This window comes from Stomoxys calcitrans, chromosome 4, assembly GCF_963082655.1.
Source record: "Stomoxys calcitrans chromosome 4, idStoCalc2.1, whole genome shotgun sequence".
In the NCBI taxonomy this organism is placed as follows: domain Eukaryota; kingdom Metazoa; phylum Arthropoda; class Insecta; order Diptera; family Muscidae; genus Stomoxys; species Stomoxys calcitrans.
In genome coordinates, this window is record NC_081555.1 from 11,808,852 (window position 1) to 11,834,402 (window position 25,551).

The 25,551-nt window shown below is 35.6% G+C and overlaps 1 protein-coding gene and 3 non-coding genes across 5 annotated transcripts in view; 1 reads left to right on the plus strand and 3 right to left on the minus strand.

Moving 5' to 3' along the window:
- LOC106087439 (uncharacterized) overlaps positions 1–22,307 on the plus strand; it is a 33,770-nt gene extending 11,463 nt beyond the window's left edge. Inside the window, exons 3-6 of one of the 2 annotated variants that reach the window (XM_059367604.1) lie at positions 16,234–16,410; positions 21,580–21,721; positions 21,808–22,048; positions 22,107–22,307. In XM_059367604.1, the coding sequence (XP_059223587.1) occupies positions 16,234–16,410; positions 21,580–21,721; positions 21,808–22,048; positions 22,107–22,194 (648 nt within the window). In that variant the 3' untranslated portion in view covers positions 22,195–22,307. The remainder of the gene's footprint in view (positions 1–16,233; positions 16,411–21,579; positions 21,722–21,807; positions 22,049–22,106) is intronic. The other variant, XM_059367606.1, reaches the window with a different exon arrangement.
- A 456-nt stretch (positions 22,308–22,763) lies between these two features.
- On the minus strand, positions 22,764–22,836 carry Trnaf-gaa (transfer RNA phenylalanine (anticodon GAA)). Its single transcript has one exon. It is a non-coding gene; the product is annotated as a tRNA-Phe (tRNA).
- Positions 22,837–24,280: 1,444 nt separating this feature from the next.
- Positions 24,281–24,353, minus strand: Trnaf-gaa (transfer RNA phenylalanine (anticodon GAA)). Its single transcript has one exon. It is a non-coding gene; the product is annotated as a tRNA-Phe (tRNA).
- A 756-nt stretch (positions 24,354–25,109) lies between these two features.
- Trnaf-gaa (transfer RNA phenylalanine (anticodon GAA)) lies at positions 25,110–25,182 on the minus strand. Its single transcript has one exon. It is a non-coding gene; the product is annotated as a tRNA-Phe (tRNA).
- Between the last annotated feature and the right edge of the window lie 369 nt (positions 25,183–25,551).

Sequence of the window (25,551 nt, forward strand, 5' to 3'; positions counted from 1 at the left end):
TTGAAATTAATCAAATTTGACTAATTTTCATAGTAAACTGCTAGAGGTGCTACACGCACATCACATTGATTTTTTTTAAGTTTAAAAATTTTTTTTTTGGCAAAACCTTAGATGCTTGCTATGGATCATTAGTGGAAGGCTTAAGGCCATTCGTAGTTTTTTTTTTGTAAAGAAGAATTTGACCCAATTTCTAGAAGTTTATGAAACAAACCGTTAACACCCATAAGAAAAAAATCTTACAAAATCCCCCGCCCCGTTTCCCTTAATAAAAAAGTAGCAAATGTTGTTTTAAATGAATTAATCGTAGCCACAATAGAACAGCTCGTTTGCTGATAAAGAAAATAGCCAAAGCTATTATATAGAAATTTGTTCAAACTAAGAAAACTTTCATTTTTTATCAAAACTTCTTGTCTTAGACAACAATGTTAGCATTTAGGGAAACACAAAAGCAACATAATTGCGAGAATATTTTATGGCTCGTCTGCTTTTTGGGCCCCTCCCTCTTCTCCCACATAGTGAATGAACAATGAAACAGATATTCAATTCCAACAAGAAATTTAAATGGGTGAAAGAAGAGTTTGTAAAATTATAATCAATTAAAATTTATGCTTATTGTGGTTGCTTACAATTTCTCTTGGCCAGAAATGCCAGAACTTTTGCTGCTGCTGCTGCTGATGATGTCTTTTTTTCGTTGCCTATTTGTAATTTCTATTTTCTTAATGGTTTTCTAACTACAGGTCTAACACGAGCTTATCTTCTTTTCTTAAGGGGTGACCATTAGGCCACAGTGGTTAGAGTTGAATATTCAAGTTTGAAAAAATATTTTCAAAATTTAAAAAAAAAAAATTGTCAAAATTTTCTTTTTACAAAATATTTTGTCATCTTTTTTTCTGGTACTAAGAGCAAATTTCGTATTTTTTTAAATTTTACTCAAGCTTTTAGGAATTTATAATTAAATGGCTTATTTGTCAAAATTGCTGCTGGTGAAAGGTGTGGTGGCTCAGAAACTGCAGTCCAGCGAACCTTTCAACCGCTATCTGACATTTGATTTAAAACCGAATGGTTGTCAACTAAAAAATAATTTGGGCAACCATTGGTTTGGTAGTTATCCTTGCGATAACTGCCAACCCAAAACAAATGATCTTGAACGCACATAGGCGACGTGCTATCACAAAGTACACTAACAAACCAAAAAAGGAACAACAATTTTTTTTTTTAATTTTTATAATTTTATTTCTTTATAGAAATTTTGTTCAAACTTAAATTTTGAAATTTTATTAACATATTTTCGTATAGAAAATTTCGTCAAAATTTTATTTCTATAGAAAATTTTGTCAACATTTTATTTCTGTACACAATTATGTCAACATTTAATTTCTTCAGAAAATTTTATTTCTGTATGAAATTTGGTCAAAGTTAAATTTTTTTTCTATCAACCAACACGCAGGGGATGTCCCCTATGAATGCAGTGCATTGCGTTGGCGAAAGGAAATTAGGAATTGAAGGGGCGGACAAATGAGGTAGTGTTTATTGACATTTGTTTTAAATCTCTGGATATCAAAGTGAGTGGGAAAAACATTAGCCGGAAGTCGATTCCACATACGAATGGTTCGGGCCAAAATAAAAATTCTTATTATTCTTTTACTTTATATGGAACAAAAGTTTCCTTGTAATATTTATTTTCGACAATTTGAGATCTATTAGTGAAATACCATAATCTACGAATTTAATTTTGGATGTAAGATTTACTCCATTCTTAAAATACGTATTCTACTCCCAAATACCTTTATTTGAGCCCCACATTGCCATGGTCACTAAAAAATGCCTATTTGTTGGGTATTTTAGGTATCTAGCGAAAATGGGTATCAATTCTTGCTCTACCCCCCAATACCTTTCATTTAAGCTCCACATTGACATGGTGGATAAATATGCCCGATTTAGGGATGTTTTGGCGATTGGGGTGGTCCCCCAAACACTAAACCCGGAAAATATATCAGCAACGTACTCTATTCTCATATATTTATATATCATTTATTTGAACCCCATATTGCCATTGCTCTCAAAATTGGATATCAAATTCGTTTTCTAATCTCATTTAAACAATAGTCAGAAAATACTTACTATTTGGGTGGTGTTGTGGGGGACGGGTGGCCCCATAGACACTTTTCCCGAATATTGATATCAAATTCGTGCTTTACTCCCAAAGACCTTTCATTTGAGCCCCATATTGCTATGGTCGTAAATTTGTCCCCTTTGGGGGATGTTTTTGGGGAGAGGCAGTCCCCAAAAAAACTTGGTCCCATATTTGGATATCAGATTCGTATTCTTCATTCAAATACCTTTTATTAAAGCCCCATATTCCCATGGTCAGTAAATAAGCCCCACATTTGGATATTAGACTCGTATTCTACTCGCAAATACCTTTCATTTGAGTCCCATGTTGCCATGGTCGGTAAATATGTCCGATTTAGGGGTGTTTTGGGACTTGAGGTGGTCCCCCTTGCACTTGGTCCGACAATTGGATATCAGATACGTTTTCTTATCCTAAATACCTTTCATTTGAGTCCCATATTGTCGTGATTGGTATAAATATATGTTTGGAAGGTTTTAGGGTGGGGCAGTCCCCCTAGGTGCCTCATCCGAAATTTGGATACCAAATTTTTATTTTTAGGGTACTATATGAGAGCACACAAAATTTCGCTTAAATCGCACCACCCAACTCCGAGATCTGGCGTTTCTGAAAATTAGGGTAAGGGGGAGGGTCCGTCCCCCCTTCAGATATCAAAAAATGTAGTACCCTATTTTCACCACGGGGTCATTATGCACCATCTGTGAAAATTTCAAGAAAATCGGTTCAGCCGTTTCTGAGTCTATAAGGAACACACAAACATACAACCAAACAAACAAACCTACAAACACAAATTGATTTTTATTTTTTGCTTTTGAGATTTTGCGGTCCGCTGGCCAATTAATTACAAACGGGTGTGAGTTCCTGGAATGTCTAGTATCCCTAACAAACATTCTTACATCAGGAATAAGAAGACGAATATCAGACGAACACACACCATGAAAGTACCGATAGAACAGCGCCAAACAACCCACATTGCGATGATGTTCAAGGTCGGCAATAGAGTTTGATACACTATTGTCCCCAATCAACGCCATCGCTCTCCTCTGTACACGATCCAGTAACTCCAGGGATGATTTTGAAGCTCCAGCCCATACATGTGAGTTGTACTCCATTTTTGGCCTTATGAAAGTGGCATAGATATTAAGAAGATCAGACGGAGTGAAGTAATTCTTACACCGTTTAAGGAAACCTAAACACTAGAATGCTTCTTTCGACACTTCAAATATATGTTTAGCCAAACGGACATGTCCAGAACATCAAGAGCTCAAGTGATTGCTCAACATCTATACCGTTAATAGACAAAGAATCGTTTGTGTGACAACAAGCAGCATTGAGTCTTCCATGCATTAAAATCTACTCGATTCATTCGACCCCACTCAGAAATGGCCAGCAAATCCTGGCAGAGTGTATCGTCCATAATTCGCCTCTTGTCCTCAATCTCTCAAAGATTCGGTCTATGGTCGAATGAGTACGAATGAGAGAGATTACTGACATCCGCAAATAAGAAGATCAGATTCGATGTCTGACTCAACAGAACGTTGATGAAAATAAGAAAAGTGAAAGAGAAATAACAGAGCCCTGTTTGTACACCTGCGATCAATTTATGCTCATTGTATGGGAACCCATCTATAACGACTCGAGACTCGAATAGTGCTATCTCTGTGAAAGCTCGAAATAAATCGAACGGAACCATTATCGACACCAAACGCGACAAGCTTTGATAGTGGTGCACCGTGTCAGACCCTATCAAATGCCTTGGAGATATCCAGAGCCACAAGCTTACTCTCACCAATCTAGTGAATTGAGCGACTCCAACGTTCCGACAGAAGTGTCATGAGTTCGCCTGTAGAGCGATTTCTGCGAAACCCATACTGTTGGTCGCTAAGAAGGCCATAAGACTCTAAATACCTCACAAGATGGTGATTAACCATGCTCTCCATACCCTTGGAGAGAGCGGACCATATCTCAATTGGCCGATAATTCGCAGGGTTGTTTGTCTCACCCTTCTTGTGTATTGGCTGAACGTTTGCAATCTTCCAACCTTTCCAAGGTTGAAAAGGTTACGTAATGGGTAAGCAAGCGCCGAAGAACACCTGCTCAAGACATGTGTTGATATTCCATCCGGGCACGAGTTCGAAAAAATATCTGGGGCATGACGCCAGATACATTTTCTATTGAGGGGAGTGGTTGATTGCTATCCGGCAGGGAAGAGTTCCCTGCAAATATATCAGCCAACGGGTTAGCCTTATAAACTGGGTCAGTGAACGTTTGATCATCCTCAACAAGAGTTGGAACAGATGACGAACTACAAAACAAAAGTTCTTACTTCCTCGTGTAGGATCAAGAACCTTAGTACTCAGACGCTGTTCGTAAAGAAAATTTTCGCGCCTAAGCACATTGACACATGAAGATCTTACCTGCTTGCACAGCACTTTCAGTATTGGCATTTTTTTCCAAGCGCCAGTTCCTGAATGCCACCTCTTTCGATCTGACAGCATCTCTGCATGTCTGGTTAAACCAACTTTTGTCGTCTGATTTAGCCGTTATAATCTTAAATGGAATAAATGTCCTCATTCCATTTAAAATTTTTTTCTCAATCATTTCAGCAGTATCATTTATATCGCAGTACGAAGAGCAGAACACAAAAAGATGCTGAAACAATGCAGTGGTCGGAGTTGCCAAGAGGTGCAAGAGTATTAACTTCATGCTTTTCAGGGTTTGAAGTTAAAAAAAGGTCAAGAGTATTATTTTGGTGTCCTTGTACACATGCGATATGCGTCGGTTCGTTCACTAGTTGCGCCAAACCATTAAACGAAGCGAAAAGCTCAACGTATTGGCCCTCAGGAGTCATATGACTCGAATGGGAAAGCCAGAAGGAGTTGTGGACATTGAAATCCCCAGCGCCAATGATTTCACTGCCCGGAAAATTCTCGAAAATATTTGTAATGCAATCAGAAAGGGCGTCAAAGCCATTCATGGAAGCCTCACTTTCTGAGTTTGTACTTCTATATAGAAATCCAAAATGCAGTAGATGTGATCCAATCCCGAATTTAACCCAAAGGGAGTTAAATTCAGGATCCTGTGAGTCCAGATGTTGTCGTCTGTTGAAGGCTACATCAAATGCAAAGTTTTTGCCCATGAACATTCCACTAAGGAACAGGGGCAAAATTCTCACATATCAATGAGTGCAGTCCGATTCAAGTTTTAAGCTCAATGATAAGGGGCCTCCTTTTTAAAGCCGAGTCCGAACGGCGTGCCGTAGTGCGTCACCTCTTTGGAGAGAAGTTTTACATGGCATTGTACCTCACAAATGTTGCCAGCATAGGAGGGGAAAACCACCGCTGAAAATTTTTTTCTGATGGCCTCGCCAGGATACGAACACAGACTTTCAGCGTCATAGGCGGACATGCTAACCTCTGCGCTACGGTGGCCTCCTCCAGTCTACATTATTACGTACATATACCACGAGGCCCCTGTGCGAAATAAAAAGAGACAGAGTGTTAGAAAATGGTGTCTACATTTTTGTTGCTATTGGTTGCCCAAAAAGTAATTGCGAATTTTTCATATAGTCGGCGTTGACTAATTTTTTCACAGCTTGTGACTCTGTATTTGCATTCTTTCTTCTGTCAGTTATCAGCTGTTACTTTTAGCTTGCTTTAGAAAAAAAGTGTAAAAAAGTATATTTGATTAAAGTTCATTCTAAGTTTTATTAAAAATGCATTTACCTTCTTTTACAAAATCCGCAATTACTTTTTAGGCAACCCAATATAAAAGTTTTGTTTTTTTTTATATATTTGTGTGAACATTATTTTGTGTTTCATTTCACTGTGCTTTTTTGTAGTCTTTGTGGTTTTTTGGGAGGAGTAGTTCACTTGTGCCATGTAGCGGTTGTACCACAGCCACTTGTTCTAAGCACCGCTTAACCATAATTATGATGTTGCCGTTTGTAAAACATCACTTTGTTTTGGGTGAAGTATTTTTTTTTTAGTTTTGGGATAATATTCTATGGCAAATGAGGAGGTAACCTTAAGGCGGTTTTGTGTGACTGTTTCTTTTCGTTTTTCTGGGCACTGAAGCTAGCCTTAGCTAAATATTTAAATGGCAGTGGTAAAAAGAACAGTTTAGTTCCACTTCCATGGTAGGGTACTGCCACCATAAGATTCACCATTAAAAACAAAAAGACTGGATACAGTGAAAGAAAAACTGAAAAACAATTAAGTTGTGATCATCTCGTCTCATTGTAAAGAAGTGACCGAGTTACAATGGAATGGGGGAGCCAAGGGGAATAGCATGAATATCACTTTGGTGAAGATTTTGCTGCTGCTGTTGATCATCATCATCATCATCATCGGCGTCATCCTACTTATGCTGGTGATGGAGAACAACAGTTTTTCTGCATTGTTGACTAGATTATGAGGTCACAACAATTAGCCAAGAGTGACGACCAAAGCGAACAAACAATCACATAGCCGTGGCTAAATAACCATACAATGCCTAGAGCTCTATTTCCATTCAAGAATAGTTAGCAACAGCCAGCAGAGGAGACGGGGTGGCCAAATGTACCTGTTGCTGTTTGTCTCAACTCCAATGCTGTTTGTCCGTTTTTTTTTTTTGTTTTCGCCTATTCAACCGTCCGTCCTTCCATCCAACTTTAAGTGGTGCCACTGATGTTTTTGGTCTTATTTGCATTTTGACATAGTTTTTCTTTGTGTAAAGGCATCCATACACCACAGCCTAGAGCTATTAGACTTTTTCTCTCCTCATGTATGATGCCAGCCGAAGTAAGGCTAAGATGTGCATTGCTCCAAAGAAAACGGCGAAGTAGAAAGATGATCTTCTAGTTGCTGGGGCGGTATGTGGTCTATGGAATATAGGCCAACTGGCAAATAAGAATTGTTGTCGTTTTTCTTTAAGTATTTTGCCTGGTATTCACTTTTGTTGAGTCACTCAAGAAAAACTTAAGACAATTGTTTGGAAAAATTAGTAGAACGTTTTTTTTCTTGGCTTAAAAAATAAGACACGCTTTGCCCCAGTGCTGGGGAGAGGAAAAAACATAAATTTGCATTTTTATTAGAAAATAAACAAATACTGACAGCATGAACTGCGAATCCATCAAAACGTAAAAGAACAGTAGGAGGAAGAAGCTGTCCGCAAAACAAAAGAATTAAGACACGAACAGGTAATCACCCTTGTCATCATTATTATCATCATCATCATCGTTGTTGTAGTCATGTTCGCAGCCGTGGTAGGCATCACACCTTGTGAAACCAAACACACACACGCATAAATTAAATTAATTCTGTAACCAAAGGCGCTTAAACGAGAGGGAGTGGAGTGGCTATGGCGTTTAAACACAACATTTCCCTTTCATTAATGTCTTGTTAACAGTTTTGATTAATTTTCGAGAAAGTGAGCTCTTGTCCAGTCTTTTTTTTTTTGAGAGGCCCTGAAGTGAGGTATACAATAGAATTATAATTTGCGAAGTAAACGAAACCACCCAATCGTGTTAGCATACAATTAAAAATGACTTTATACACCTGTGATTAAGAATAATTTTTGATATCTCAAAAAATATGCGTATATAAACTCTAAGCAACTAGGGCGTGAAATCGCACAGAATATTTCTAAAAGAAAATAGGTCAAATGTCATGCCATATTATTCAAGATTTTTTTTTTTATAAGATAAAATAATATCAAAAAATAAAAAAATAAATAAATAAAAAGGTCAAATAACAAAAAATATAAATAAAATAATTAAACAATACAAATTAAATTAAAAACCAAAAAATAAAAACAAAAATATAATAAAATAAAATAAAATAAATCTCATATATAAAATTCAATTTGTGTTTGTTTGTCGGTTTGTTTGTTCCGTATAGACTCAAAAACGGCTAAACCGATTACCTTCAAAATAAAAGTAAACATAAGCTATATAATTTTTTGATATCGGGAGTGGGGCGGACCCTCCCCTTACCACAAAAGTACTAACCAAATAAATAAGTGGACCGTTCGGGACAATATTGGATTCAAATGAAAGGTATTCAAGTAGAGTACGAATATGGTCAGGAAGTAGGAATAGGCTTTATAATTAATTGATAGCGGAAGGGCTCGGACCCTCCAACCGTTACACCAAAAACACCACCCAAAATCAAAAGTGGATGGATAAGGACAATATGGATATCAAATGAAAAGTATGCGGGAGTAGATAACAAATCTGGCATACAAATTCATGCGCCCAAAATGGGCACATTTGCCAATCACAGATATATGGGATAGTTTGTTTGTTCCGTATAGACTGAAAAACAGCAGATCCGATTTTCTCCAAATTTTCACATATTGTGTAGAATGGTCTGGAAGGAAACATAGGCTATATAATTTTTCTGTTTCATTTGTGTGTCTGTGTGTTTTGCCCTTATGCCGAAAACAAAAACCATAATTAAAAACAGACCGATCGGGACAATTTGGTATCAAATGAAAGGTATTGGAGAGTTGAATACGAATATGATATTCAAACTTGAATCTAAACACCCTTAGGGTCGCCCCAAAACTGCCCCTAACAGACATATTAGTCGTTCATTTCAATATGGGGCTCCAATGAAAGGTATTCGGGAGTAGATTTCGAATCCAGCATACAAAATCAGATCGAAGTATAGGGAATCACGCCACCCCTTAAAAACGCCATTAGACCCATTATGACTATACGATACTTGGCTGAACCGATTTTCTTAAAATTTTCATAGTTTGTGTACGTTTGTCTGGAAGTAAACATAGGCTACATAATTATTAGATATCGGGTGGAGGCCATGGATCGAATTTGTCGAGTTCTTTTCCCGGTATAAAATAAAATAAAAGAAAATAAAAAAATAAAAATAAAATAAAAAAATAAAATGAAATAAAATAAAATAAAAAAAAATAATAAGATTCGGCCTGGCCGAATCATATATACTCTCCGACATGGATCGGATTTGCCGAGTTCTTTTCCCGGTATACAATAAAATAAAATAAAATAAAATAAAATAAAATAAAATAAAATAAAATAAAATAAAATAAAATAAAATAAAATAAAATAAAATAAAATAAAATAAAATAAAATAAAATAAAATAAAATAAAATAAAATAAAATAAAATAAAATAAAATAAAATAAAATAAAATAAAATAAAATAAAATAAAATAAAATAAAATAAAATAAAATAAAATAAAATAAAATAAAACAAAATAAAATAAAATAAAATAAAATAAAATAAAATAAAATAAAATAAAATAAAATAAAATAAAATAAAATAAAATAAAATAAAATAAAATAAAATAAAATAAAATAAAATAAAATAAAATAAAATAAAATAAAATAAAATAAAATAAAATAAAATAAAATAAAATAAAATAAAATAAAATAAAATAAAATAAAATAAAATAAAATAAAATAAAATAAAATAAAATAAAATAAAATAAAATAAAATAAAATAAAATAAAATAAAATAAAATAAAACAAAATAAAATAAAAAAATAAAATAAAATAAAACAAAATAAAATAAATAAAAATAAAATAAATAAAAATAAAATAAATAAAAATAAAATAAATAAAAATAAAATAAAATAAAATAAAATAAAATAAAATGAAAAAAAAAAATAAAATAAAAAAAATTAAACAAAATAAAATGAAACGAAATAGGTAAAAGCGTGCTAAGTTCGGCCTGGCCGAATCTTATATACTCTCCGCCATAGATCGCATTTGTCGAGTTCTTTCCCGAAATCTCTTTTTAGGCCAACTATAGATTAAAGAAAATAATTGCTATGCTATTGGAGCTATATCAAGTAAGGGGCCGATTTGGACCATAATCGAATAGTAGACCATAGTCATTGCCATAACATAGAAGTCATTGTAATAAATGGGTTTCTACCGGGTAAATACCCAACGCTTGGGTAAATGCCCAATACACAACACCACTACTGTCGTTCAAGGAAGAGAGATAGACCCATTAACAAGCATACGGATCGACTCAGAATCACTTTCTGGTTCGATTTACCCTTGTCCGTCTGTCTGTCAATTTTAATGTGTTCACAAATTTATTACAGGCATATTTTTTTGGTCCAGAGGCGAAGCTTATTGAAATTGGATGAAATCAGTTCAGATTTCGATATAGCTCCCATATACTCCCATATACTAATAATAATAACGTCATTTATCAAACGATCCTCGCGAAATTAGTCACGACGGTTTCTCTATGGCTCTTCTGATCACTAGTGAATTTCATAGAAATCGGTTCAGATTTAGATATAGCTCCCATTTATATAAATCGCCCGATTTTCACTTCTAGAGCCTTTGAAATCGCATTAATCAACCGATCAAAATTTTGCACAACTATTTCCTCTAAAATTCCTACAAAGAAATGAGAACCTAAAGTGGAATACCTTCTGACTGCCAGTGCGGGACACACATCCAGAAGGCTTTCTATAGTCTCTTACATGTCGCTAGAGGCATGCCCACAGATTGCAGTTTCCCTGGAATGTGTAAGGTAGTTCCTAGTCTCGCAAGCTCGTCCGTTTTACAAATCCCTGGGAATCTCTGTGGCCCGGCACACAGAACAAATAAATTTTGAACAATTCACCCATCTTGTTGAGAGATCTGCGACAGTTGAGGGCAGTTTTTGTGTTCAGAAATACGTTTTCCAGGGATTTAATGGCTGCCTTGCGTCTGAGAAGATATTTATGCCAATCTTAGTTATGACATTATATCTTAGCCATTCCACCACTACCTATTGCAAGGATCTTGATACACACTGTAGTGGTCGGGTAACCTTTTTGATATGACTAGTTTTAGATCTTTAGAGTAACCCCAAAGCCCACCTGGTCGTCTTGTTTGGAACCATCCGTATAGAAGTCTTTGTAACATCTACGATACTACCAGGGATATCGTAGTTCCATTCGGTTTTATCAGGAATAGTGGTACAGTAACTTTTATCAAAAAGCGGCTCAGCTATGGTGTAATCCACACTGCCTGGAACATCAGACATTGTATCAAAGATAACACAGTGTCCGTAGCCGCCACATGACCAAAGAGAAAGCACCCTTAGCCTTGCGGCAGTGGTCGCAACAATCTGTCTGTACTTTTGAAGCCCCGTCCACCAGACCACAACACCATATATCGTTATAGGTCTGACAACTGCAGTATATACCCAGTGCAGGATGCACGGTCTAAAACTTCAAATTTTGCCAATGGCTCCCTTGCAGGTGTATAGGACAATAGTTGCCTTTCTAGCCCTTTCAAAAATGTTGGATTTAAAGTTAAATTTTCTGTCCAGCAAAACACACAGGTATTGTGCGCTTTCTTTAAATTATTTGCAACGGAACTTTAGATACAAAAAATTTGCATATATTTTCTCTAAACATAACAGTTTTTTTTTTGGTTTAAACCCTATTAACCCATGTTTTAATATCCTATTCAACTCTGTATTTTTTTTAATATTCCCTATAAGACACTACAAATTTGCTTCGGTTTTACTTCCGTTTTACTGCAGCTAAACAGCTATTTACACATTATTACGGAAGTTTTGGCTCTTCCATTTCATTTAAATAAAATGTACACTTGAGACTTCACATATATCACAATTTTTATCACTTTTTCATGAGAGTTGCCGCAAATAACAACCAACAATCCACAAACAACTACATTAACAGCAAACAGTGTGAAGAGTTATCTGCTATAAAAGTAGAAGCGACTGCCATAGCAAATCGCCAAGTGGTTCGGTGGGAAACTCCCCATAAACTCCCTTAGAGATGATGATACCAATTCAAGTAAAAAAGTAATGCGTTTTTCTTTTGTCTTGTCTACTTGGGGAGCCCCAAAACCGGACTTGCTTTGCCTTTGCTGCTCTCTTTACGTACTTGAAATTTTCTTAAGCTCTTAACAAAAGGAAGAAAAAAAAACTGCGTTGGAAAACACATTTTCAATGAAGCGGCAATTAATTATGAACGTGTTGCTCTCATATCTGATGTGTGGTAACAATTAACACGCGTGCTTTCCTCAAATGAATCGTAGCCACCAACGTAGACAAAGCACTATGGGAGAGATGACAGATATAAGTAAACGAATAGATAATTAACATTCAAACTTTGAAAAAATTTTATCTAATTTTTTATGTAAATTAAGTTTTGTCAAATTTCAAACATATTCGAGCTCGAGATCATATTCTATGCTTTTTTTTCAAAGAACAGCATAGCAAAGAACTTATAAAAGTTATGCAAGTGTGTGCTGTTTTTGAAAACACTTTAACTGGCATGGTGGATCACGTTTTCTGATACGCCATGTATCTTCATCAACATCTTTCAGGAATCACGATCCACCAGTCAGTTAAAGTGTTTTATAAAACAGCACACAATTGGTTAACTTTTATAAGTTCTTTATTATGATATTCATTGAAAAGAAGGCATTGAATATGATTTCGAGCTAGAATATGTTGGAAAAATCACGAAAAAAAGTCTGACAAAATTTTCTATAGAAATAAAATTTTTCACCTTTCAAGTTTTTTGTCTGTTAGGGCGAGATCATTACATTTTACAATTTTTGTTTGTTTCTTTGACAGAATTTTCTTTAGAAATAAAATTTTAACAAAATTTTCTATAGAAATAAAATTTTGACAAAATTTTCTATAGAAATAAAATTTTAACAAAATTTTCTATAGAAATAAAATTTTGACAAAATTTTCTATAGAAATAAAATTTTGACAAAATTTTCTATAGAAATAAAATTTTGACAAAATTTTCTATAGAAATAAAATTTTGACAAAATTTTCTATAGAAATAAAATTTTGACAAAATTTTCTATAGAATTAAAATTTTGACAAAATTTTCTATAGAAATAAAATTTTGACAAAATTTTCAATAGAAATAAAATTTTAAAAAGGAGATTTCATAAATTTTTCTTTAAAACTAATTTCAAAAAAATTATCTACAAAATTTCCATTGCGGTAACCCTAATGGCACAGACCTCTTCCTGAAACACCATAACTGGGCAAGCCGAGTTTTATACCCACCACCGAAAGATAGGGGTATATCCATTTTATCATTCCGTTTGCAACACATCGAAATATCCATTTCCGACCCTATAAAGTATATATATTCTTGATCACCAAGTCCGTCCGTCTGTCTGTTGAAATCTCGCTGCAGTCTTTAAAAATAGAGATGTTGATGTTGCACAGAATCCTTTTCTGTCCACAAGCAGGTTTAGTTCGAAGATGGGCTATATCGGACTATATCTTGATATAGCCCCCATATAGACCGATCCGCCGGTTTGGGGTCTTAGGACTATGAAAGCCACATTTATTAACCGATCTTGCTGAAATTTGGGACAATGAGATGTATTAGGACAGTCGACATGCTTCTTGAATTTGGCCCAGATCGGTCCAGATTTTGATATAGCTGCCATACAGACCGATCTCTAGATTTAAGGTCTTGGGCCAATAAAAGGCGCATTTATTATCCGATTTCGCCGAAATTTGGGACAGTGAGCTGTGTTAGGCTCTCGACATCTCTCTTCAATTTGGCTCAGATAGGTCCAGATTTGAATATAGCTGCCATATAGACCGATCTCTCGATTTAAGAGTTTGGGCCCATGAAAAGCGCATTTATTGTCCGATTTCGCCGAAATTTGGGACTGAGCTGTGTTAGGCGCTTCAATATCCCTCTTCAATTTGGCCCAGATCGGTTCGCATTTGGATATAGCTGCCATATCGGCCGATCTCTCGATTTAAAGTCTTGGCCCCATAAAAGAAACAGTGACTTTTCAACATCCGTGTCGTATATGGTTCAGACCGGTGTATATTTTGATTTAGCTACCAAAAACACCAATATTTTGTTCTACAAAATTGAACAATAACTTGTACTTATTAGACCACTCAATGTCCGTGCCAAAATTGGTCCAAATCGGACCATATTTCGATGTAGCAGCTATGGGGGCATAATTTATGCATTTGTCACCGGATTATGACGAAAGGTGGTTTACATATATACCCGAGGTGGTGGGTATCCAAAGTTCGGCCCGGTCGAAGTTAACGCCTAACTGAAATGTTTAAAGTGTCTATCTTATTTGGTCTTGAATGACAATGTCTCTGCAAAAGCAACTTCTGTGTCGAAGGCCAAATCCCGAACTTTTTGAGGCATCCTACTAACCATACGATGGACACATGGTATTCAAATCAGTACCAGTTTATTCGGTCTCGCTTTGGAACATTTTCTGTGCTCATCATTTTTTTAATCATTTCGTTTTTTCAACCCATGGTGCCTCCATCGCCTCTTATTGTCACATTTTCTCACATGGCACAAAGAAGTCAGAGAAGAATAAGGAAACATTGAACTTGACATCCAGGGTTGCTAGCTGAATGAATGGTACAACATGAGACATGCTGCACATAGTTAGTTGTTCACACATTTTCACATACTCATACATACATTGATGGGTGGCTTGGTGGTTGTATAAAAAAAAAGAAAAACTTTACACAAATGCACATGAATTTGATTACATCGCCGGTTAGGTTACCTTCCTTCATGAGCAAGTATGGAACGGAATGAATGGATTAAAAAGTATATCAAATAATTAAATGTAGTGTGTTTCTGTAAACATTACTCATATTACTCCTCTCACATTGAGCGGTTAACATGATAAGAAGGTATGATGTAATTTAAGATTTTTGTGAATGTATGCATGCTTGAGTATAGGGTGTTTAGATTACATATATGTGGGGTTTTGTAATGTTAAAATTGTCTCTTATTGTTAAGAGCCGTCTAAAGACTTCTTTGGCTAAGTTCATTTACCTTTATTTCCTTAGAGGTTGTCTGATGTTATGCCATCACCATCATCATACGGGGGCTCTTTTTTACTATTTTACACCATTTTTTTGCAAATATTATTTACGCTTGATATAATGCCGGTTAACATTTAAAAAGTGCATTGTTTACATACTACAAGAGAGACCAACCAACATGGATGTGTTGCCGTGCAATGACTGTGGAAGCGAGTCCAACCAAGTACTAGTACATCACTTCATATGCCACTGAGGTGTGGAAAATTTATGCAATAAAAAGAAAGCGAAAGTTTTCATTGCATGCATAGAAAATGAGGTTTTTGTCGATATTGTGAAGATTACAAAGGTAAAATTCTAAAATACTTCTAAAGGCAAGGCTCAAAACCAAAATTCGTGCAGATCGCTTGAAAGTTGTAGTAAGTCATAAGGCCGTAAATGGAGTACAACTCACATGTATGGACTGGAGCTTCAAAAACATCCCTGGAGCTACTGGACCGTGTATCGAGGAGAGTCTGGGTGGCCATCTCACCCCCGAAATACCCCGTAAATAGGAAGTATTTATCAAAGTGATAAGATAGGACTCAAAAGAAAGGCATTTGGGATTCCAAGTCCGAACGGTGTGCCGCAGTGCGACACCTCTTTGGCGAGAATTTACATGGTCATGCATGGCTTGGCACCTTGCAAATTTCACCAGCATTAAGAGGGGATAACCCCCGCTTTAAAATTGTTTCGATTTCGAGAATTCGTACGCAGGCGTTCAGCTTCAAGTAGCGGACATAGGCTACAGTGGCACGAATTCGAATCCACATTCAGGGCGAAATGTTCCAACCCTAAAAAGACATTAGAGAGTTAAAGAAGATGCAGCGGAGCGGGCCCAATTCAGCTAGTTATATATATGAGGGCTATATCTAAATTTGAGTGGATTTTTATCAAAGTACAATAGCTTGGGTTATTTAGGTAGCAAATGCGATCTCTACCTTGATTATAAAAAACGACAGGACAAGCGGCATAGTAACTTATCGCGGAGAGACGGACATTCTACTTTTACGCTAGGATCTAAAACTTAACTGGATTCCTTCCTTACATTCAGCTTTGGACATCGTGACGACACGTTCTTTCGTTAACCGATAACCACTATATTTCTTATTTTGCTTATTGGGGTCAAAAGGTAGGTTTTTAAAAAAAAATCTTTAAGAAATGTTTCCTTTTAAGAAATTTTGTATAAAAAATGTTTTACACTAATTTTTTTTAACAAAACAATTAGTTTCTTTTTTATATTGTTATAATGTAATTTTATTTTTCAGGTCATGCCCGCCCTGCACACTCGTTCCAAACCTGCTGAAGAAGGCTGGTCCAAACACAATGAAGATGATCTGGTGGAGAAAACCTATACATCCACATTTCCCGCTTTTAAATTTCCCGATCGAGAACGTTTACATGTCAGTTGTGGGGTACAGCTTTGTAAAGGACGTTGTCCCAATGTAAGTTCAAAAAAACATAATAGATATTCACACTTGAAAAGAGGTATCATGTATGTTTCCTATGCAATTTGTATGAAATTTTAATTTTGAGTTGAACAACAAGCAAAACAAAACTTCAAAATGTTGCAACAAATGAAAATGCAAGTGCATTTTAAAATAATCAACAAAGCGTTAATTACATGAACGCGATTTACAAGAAACAAAGAGGAGCAAATGAAATGCTGACAGCGGAAAAATTAAAGTTAATGCCCCAAAACTCACTGAAGCAGTTATATTTTTTCTTTACGCATGTGTAGTAGATTGCAACTGATGCGTAATTAAATGTATTACTTCATATATTGGATTGCCCAAAAAGTAATTGCGGATTTTTCATATAGTCGGCGTTGACAAATTTTTTCACAGCTTGTGACTCTGTAATTGCATTCTTTCTTCTGTCAGTTATCAGCTGTTACTTTTAGCTTGCTTTAGAAAAAAAGTGTAAAAAAAGTATATTTGATTAAAGTTCATTCTAAGTTTTATTAAAAATGCATTTACTTTCTTTTAAAAAATCCGCAATTGCTTTTTGGGCAACCCAATAGCATTATTTGACTCATGATCTAATTGTGAGAGATTAAGACAATATGGCAAATAAGCAGATGTCAAAGGTAACTTTTCCTTTTGAAGTTTCTTAAGAATATCTTACTTCCTTAAGCATAGTTTGATCTTATTTCTCACGACATTTTGGGATAGTTTCTACTCTAGGAGCATATTGACCTGATCATAGCTATATAAGACTCAAATAAAAGTTATTCGAAATCTATTGAATAAGGCGCATTAACATTTGTGTACGAGTATCTAGGTGGCGCTTTACCTGCTAAAAACACATCAAACAGGTTAATTAACCCCTCATGACAATATGGAACTCAAATAAAAAGTATTGAGAATAGAAAACGATATATTCAATTTTGAGGCCAAGTGTCTGGAGGTCCCAAAACACCCTCCAAACCGTACATATTTACCGATAATACCAATATGGGGCTCAAACTTAAGATATTTGGGGCGAAATATCTGAGAGGCTATTCCACATCCAAAAATAACTCCTCATTGCCCTAATTTTCAAAAATCTCGGAGATCGGAGGTTGGAGTGATTCAACCGAAAATACCGATAAAGCCAATGGGGCTCAAATTTAAGATATTTGGTTCGAAATATCTGAGGGGCTATACCGCCCTCAAAACGGACACAATGACTGAGACGTCTGTTCTAGCCAATGACAGCAAACCATTTGGCCTCTTGAAGTTATTATATTATTATTATTTATTAATAGATTTTTGAGTACACAATGATAGAGGTTTGAGATTCAGTGTTGTTGTAAATCTATAAAGCTGGCATAGCAAGAATGCTGTTAGCCATATAATTCATTGATATTACCAAAGGTTGGCTGATTATAGTATGTTAATCTATGTTATATAAAGTTGTTTACATATTGGAGACTATAAAAAAGAGAAAGTGCTATTTTAACAGTTAAATTCATTTTGTATAAAGTTTCTATATTTAATACAATTTTCTAAATATTTGTATAGCGATAAAAAATTCGTGCCATTCAATATGCTTATTACTTCGTTTACATTAAGTGTGGGCTTATTAAAGTAAATAATTCTGAGATTTGTGTATATTGGGCACGAGCCGATAAAGTGGAAGGTGTTCTCGGTTTCGTCTGTGTTACAAATTGAGCAAACGCCATCGGTATTGTCTCTGAAAGATCTAGCATTTAAATTAAGTAACCCGCCTCTAGCCTTTACAATGATACTTGTAGCACGTGAAGATAAGTTCGCAGTGAGTTCCGGTATCCTGGTGTATTCAAGCTGTGGGTAAAGGTCATGGAACTGTGAGCCTTTTGCCCTAACCTCAAAATCTAATCTCTCCTTTGATTTAAGTAGTTCTATAACTTCTTTCCAGTACGAGGGTAAATGTGTCGCGTTGTAGTGCAAAGAAAATTGCAGAGATTGGCATATATTGGACCATTCTTCTGCCCAAGACATATTCAGTTCTATGATCTTCAGCGCAAGAATACGTGGTAATCGTCGACAGTCTAGTTGGAGTACTCTGTCAATGTAGCAAAAATGTGTCTTCAATGTAGAACAGAAAAGTGAATTGAATCCAGTTTCCAGATATAACATGTAGTTAGGCGTATTGTTAGGCAGATATAACATTTTCTTAATAAAGAATCTAAACAATTTCTCCACGTCCTCATATCTTACACATCCCCAAATTTCTGCGGCATAACACATTATAGACTTTGAACACGATTCAAAAATTTTAAGTTTATTAGCCTTCGATATTTTTGGGTGATTAATATATCTTGACCAAGTAGAATTTATCGCCATTTTAGACGCAGTGAGCTTGTTCTGAAGATGTTTTCTAAAAGATAAGTTGTAACTTAATTCGACACCAAGGTAAGTGTAACTATTCACAATTTCGATATTCTGATTCCCAAACCGCCAATTCAAGTTTCTAGCGACTCTTGTGCCCTTCCGGAAAATAAGTATCTTAGATTTGGCAAGGTTTACCTTCAGACTCCATGTCAAACAATACTCCTCAAGAACGTTAATCATATCCTGTAACCCTTCTGCAGTTTCAGACAGAATGACAATGTCGTCTGCATACAAAAGAACTTTAATGTTAGTATCTGCTACGTTCACACCTCCTGGTAAAGAATCGGGTAAGTCATTAACATATAAAGAAAACAGTACTGGGCTGAGTGTACAACCCTGCTTCACTCCTGTTTCCACCGAAAAGTAATCTGAGAATGCATTTCCGTCCCAGATTTTACTCGTAGTATTTTCATACAATAGTTGCAATATCCGCACAATCTTCGTAGAGAGTCCATAGCTTGACAATTTATAAAATAAGCTGTTTCTGGGGATCAGATCGAAAGCAGATGAGAAATCTACAAAGAAAGCGTAGGTAGCCTTGTTCTTCAAATTATTCAAATTAACAATGTTAACCAGATTGAATATATTGTCAAGCGTGGAGTACTCTTTTCTGAACCCAGACTGGAACTCATTTAGAATGTCATTTCTTTCTATCCAAGCAGATATCCGATTCAAAAGCAAAGAGTTAAAGATCTTACAGTTAGTGTTTAGAAGTGAAAGTCCCCTATAATTAGCCGCAATGTTAACGTCACCTTTTTTAAACAACGGTATCAAGGTAGATTCTCTGAAAGATAACGGAATCCTTTCATTAAGGAATATAGTGTTGAAGACAGCCAATATTTCTTCTAGAAAATTGCGAGGAGCGTATTTATAGAACTCATAAGGGATTCCATCCAGCCCTGGAGACTTATTTCTTCTAAGCCCTTTAATAACAAAAAATAGTTCACACAGTTCAAAGGGAGAGTCAAGGAATGGGTCGACGTAATAAGGCAAACACCAGTGTATGTTCTCGGATTCCTTTCGGTTAAGTAGTAATGCCTTAAAATGTACCATGTAATCATCAGCATTAAGATTTCCTTTTGAATTTTGTGATCTATTCTTCAATGAATTCGACAAGTTCCACCAATCCTTGCTACTCGTTACTCTGTCCAGTCTTCTGAGGTTCTCATTATAATATTCCAATTTCTTCCTACTACATAGTCTTTGAAACTTGGTTCTCGATGAATAATATCTTCTCTTATTAACATCAGTATGGAGAGCCCTAAACGCTTTAAGGTTCCTGCGCATTACTGAGCGCAAACGGAAGCATGTCCAATCAAACCACGGCTGTTTAGGCTCAAAAAATTTCCTGTTTGTGTTTTTGACATGTGCCTGTCTAATCTTTTGCGTTATACCGCAGATCATGTCGTCCACAGACATATCTGCACGGTAGTATCCATTCACTGGGGTGTTACCCAGATTTAACCCGTATTGAGTCATATTACTATCGCTCCAATAAAGTCTTCTAGTATCATTCTCTTGAAGTTTAGATTAGGCCACATATTCAAGGCCACGATTCATGTTAAAACTCAATGATAAGGTTTTCTTCAATAATTGGCAAACCGATGGATTTTTAACTTTTCATAGGATACCCCCTTATGAAATTTTCAAAATTTTTACATTGATGTTTTTTTTGTCGAATTTCAATCTGAAATGGATTTTTATGCATACGTTGTGTTCTTAATCCAAAATAATTTGGTCTCCCCAGCCAAAAAGCGAAAATCGAGCAAATTTTCACAATTTACTAAAAGTTTTATCAAAATTTAAAATTTTTCCCTTCCTAGCCGAAATGAACTTGAAGATGTTGTAACTTTTTCAATTTTTCGAATCCAAAATAATATGGTCTCCCCAGTCAAAAATCGAGCAAATTCTCCGTTGGATAATTTCTCGGTAAATGTGTATCAACGACAAGTTCTAATGTTTCCTCACTAGACATTTTCCATAGTAATAGGTTTCGAGGACAGAATCTTCCTTATCCTAGAGGCATCAGATGTATCCCCCACGAAGCTGCAGAATTTCACCTAAGATTTGTTCTAAGCCTTTCTAAGCTCGTCCTTATATTTTCTTAGCTCAGCCTTATAGATGTCCCAATCGTATGGTGCTTTTGCTCTGTTGAAGAGTTTTCTGTAGTCCTTTCTTAGACCAACCAGCTCTGTGGTCCACCATGGCGGTCGCTATTTGCACCTTGGCTTGGCACTAGGGCATGCTGACACAAGCGAGTCATTCAGGACCTTCGTGATCCGCTTGACCACTATGTCTATATCCTCCGTAGTTTCTGAAGGGTCTACTTTCGTCTTCATATTCGATTCTAGTGTTATCTCCTTCTTGCTTAAATATATCCAAAATTTGCAAATTTTGCACGTGATATACCAAGATATATTCAATTAATGATAGTGGCAGTTGCCCAACAACAAAATATTGATTGCACTGTGTCAAAATCAGTGATTATTGCGACTCCTATCTTGTGTATGTTACTAGTTCGAGCCATTTTTCGTTGTTTGTGTGTGTCACAGTTCTTAACTATAATACACACACACAACCAAAACTCGTCGACAGATGGTTCACTTCGCGAGAAAAAATTGTATTCAGCTGTTAACGGTACACTATCTGCTAATTATGTCATGAGGGATACTTCTCTTAAATACAATATATCCAGGAATCTCAAATGGTTTTGTATACATCTGAAACTGTCTTATTTTTTGTTTTATTTACTTGCAGGTTAATTGTCACACAAATGAGAAATTAGTGTTAAGCTCTGATAAACACCTGGCACGCATTGAAGTTTTTAATTCGCTGGCGGTGACAGCACCACAGATTGAAGTGGATCGTTTGCGTTACGATAGGCGACACAACATGAGTGGTACTTACATTAATTTTATAGCTCAAAATGTTAAAAATATTTAGTTTTAATATGCGTTTTGTTTCTCTCTATTTTTTGCTGTAAAGCGGAAGAATATCCCCCCTATATAAGGCCCTTGGTGAATGATGGCACTCTATGTCTGTCCGTCTCCAAATTGGCTTTATCATTTTGTATATTGGGTCTTATATTTCTCATAGCAGTTGTTGTGGCCATCACCTCCTTGATAAGATCCAGGCGAAGATCAGCCATACACAGTTGTGGAACTTTATCGAATAATAGTAGCCGTTTACATCGTGCAGAAGTTTGTACTTCCATGTTTTCATCGAGGTAAGGAATTTAAGTTTTTTTTTATAATTCCAAAGAATAACAATGGTTTAATTTACAGCAGTGAATCAGCCCATTCAGCTCGTTTTGCAACAAAATTCCTTATGCCTTATTATCCAAATACATTACCCTATGGCCGGGTGTATTAAACCATAGCCTAAAGGAGTTTTTAGCTGCTAATCCCATATTTATTCTTTAGAATGTTAATTGTATTAGTTAGTTAGTTTTACATAAACATACATAGTTTCATAACTTTAAAATATTTCTGTACTTCAAATGTTTTTTAAGACTGATTTTGTATACATTTTTGTATATTTTTCCCTTTCTGTTTTTTTTTTGTCTTTTGGTTTCTCGCAAAAGTATTGAAAGAATTTTGAAAACATTTTATTTCTGAAGAAAAAAATTTGAAAAAAATGCTCATGTAAAATGTTTTTTTAATATTCTTTCACAACAAAACAAAAATGAAAAAATTATAGTTTTTAGTATAACTCAAGCTTCTTTTTAAGATATTTCCCTAACTAAATAATACCTTAAAGGTCTATTCCGTATACTACATTTGATGATAAGACAATAAACAAACTTAATATACTAAGTATATAGCTGAAAGCATATAAATATTTTGACTTATTATAAACGAACAAAAATTGGTGTTGGTGTTTTTAGTTTTAAAATTAATTAAAACCAATATAATGTTAGTGTATGGGACAAAAAATGCATTTGCCGAAACCCGGGATTGAACCGGGGACCTTTAGATCTTCAGTCTAACGCTCTCCCAACTGAGCTATTTCGGCACATGTCTCCCTATCGATGACTAAGTGATTGCAATGCCTATGTATTATTATTAATTAGATATTAGAGAAATATTTTATAAATAAAAAAAAAACAACAGCAAGTATTTTCAGACAATATTCCCACAAATCAGGCATATTTGTTTTATTGCTTTTGGTAGGCATTAAAATTTAGAGATCATTAGAAAAAAAAACATTTGCTAGTTTCAATTTTAACCCAAGCTGAAAATTCTATTTATTTATTGTTAAATTGATAATGTATGCAAAAATCATTAAATTTCCTGCTGTAAAAAATCAGCAAATTTTTCTGCTTTAAAAACTATTATTTAAAAAAAGTAATCGGCGAAAAATATTGCGAAATGCGAATGTAGTACCAGCTTTAAGATGTACGAATAATTTTTCTCGCAGGTGTAAATAAGTTAGCAACGTGATCAGCTGATTTAAATTTATTTTGTTTTGCCTTGGCAACTCTATTTGTGTTTACAGTTATTTTTATTAGTAAAAAGTGAACATTTCAATGTTTTTGGAAAACAAATGATTTTGCATTTTTAACTGAGGTTAGATGGAGACATTTATTTTGTTGTTGTTGTGGCCACATTTTCATGTGTAGATGGCGATCGTCGTCTAGCTCATGTAGGTGAGCAAGCTCGTTTTGGCCCAAAGGACCGATTGCCGGGAAAACATGATGGCCATTTGTGCAAAGGCCGGTGCCGCCGGCCTCTCACTGAGACTATCCGCTCGATACCGCTGATTCTCCGCGAATGCCGTTGCAGCTATCCACTATACACAACCTGTGGACGCGCCCAGTAGCTCGCAGCTAAGCTTCTCGCGACTGCAATGACCACCAACTGTTTGGTGCTAACGGCTATCCCGTGTAGTGGCTTTAAAAACCCAAACCTACAAACCAAATGTTCCAAAAAAGTGATATCTATCTACCATCACCTCCTGCATAACAGCTTATTGCCAAATGACTTCCATACAGTTGAAAGTGTTCGTCACTTGGTAAGTACCATATACAATTTATCCCTTTCTTAGTTTGCACTCTTTTGGGTATAAACAACAACCAACCAATACCATGGCAACCGGTTGTACGTACCGGATTGATCCGATAGAGTCCTTCATCGACAGGGGCTGCCCCTTCAGTCCACAATATACTGCTACAACAACAGCCAACACATTGCACTCCAGGTTCTAGTTTAAATCAACCTCATGTCCTCCCTCTTAAATTAGACTAGAGCAAATTAAACTCCAAATTGACCGGAACAACGTTGGCTCCCCTTAACTATATATGACAGCCAATATAGCAGTGTCCACATAACACAATGTTGAATTTAAAGTAGGTGTTGTGTGCAGCAAGTCATGTTTAACCTTCATGATTTTTTTTTTAGTCTCCAAATTTTTTCTTATCCATTTTAACCTACAAGTCAATGGCAACAAAATGTTCGTTTGCCGAAACCCGGGATTGAACCGGGGACCTTTAGATCTTCAGTCTAACGCTCTCCCAACTGAGCTATTTCGGCATGCCATAGCGTAAGGTTAGCCAACGAACATCATGCCAGCTTCGGGAAATAAAAAAATGATATCTAGATTTAGACTACGCTACTGCAGCGCAATTAGCTCAATTTTAATCGAGTGTGGAGCATAATTTTCCGAAACTTTGGAGTAAATCATGGGCAACATACCCAAAAGGCTAAAAGTATATTAGGAAACAAATAAAAAAAACGCCACAAGTTTGGCGATGCGGATCAATATGGCTACCTTTTATTATCGGGGATCGATTTATCCAATTGGTTGCCCGGTTATAAGTACGCACCTGCAGCATACTCAAGAAGTCAAATTGGAAAATTGGTTTATGTGGGTGCTATACCCAAATATGAACCGATACGAACCTACATTGTTCCTCCAGCGATCGGGTCTATGCACCGAAAGGACTTAGCCTCCCCAAGGGAGCTTGCCCCACATACAAATATGTTGCTACAACAACATAAAAATTATCGGTTCAAAACATCTCACTGTAAGCTTTATTCATTCGAAAGCTATCGTGGTTTAAGCAGAGGGATATTTCTAGAACAATTTAGTCTCTTACGATGATCAAGAATATACACATTAACTTTATAATGTTGCACGTCAACATTTTAGGTACATATTACAAACCAAATGACTTAATTAGTAACGCACCATTCGAGAGCAAAAAAATAAAAATTATTTCATTTTCAACTAGCTGCATAAAAAAAAACTAAAAATAAACTAAAAAAAAAAAAACAAAAAAATGTCTCTGCCGAAACCCGGGATTGAACCGGGGACCTTTAGATCTTCAGTCTAACGCTCTCCCAACTGAGCTATTTCGGCTGATGGAGACGTGTTGTCAAATGACATACATAAAATGAATGAAAGAGATAAAGCATAACCCAAGGCGAACAAAAACACACGCGAAGCAAACACAAACTGTGCGACGGGTCTTTGAGGTAATTTTTGATTATCACCTGCTTCATCTTAAAACGCAGAAAAAAATCTGACTATGCTTATTGCAACACCCCTCCCTAGACTTTTGATTTCTTGTAACCAACATTTTAGATTTTATAACATTTATTGAATACGATATACACGCGATCTTATAAATTATAAACAAATTGCAATTTGAACAAGATAGTTTTTTTATAGGTATATAATACAGCATTATTAGCTAGATTACTATATCATTATGGAATTTTCGTTTAT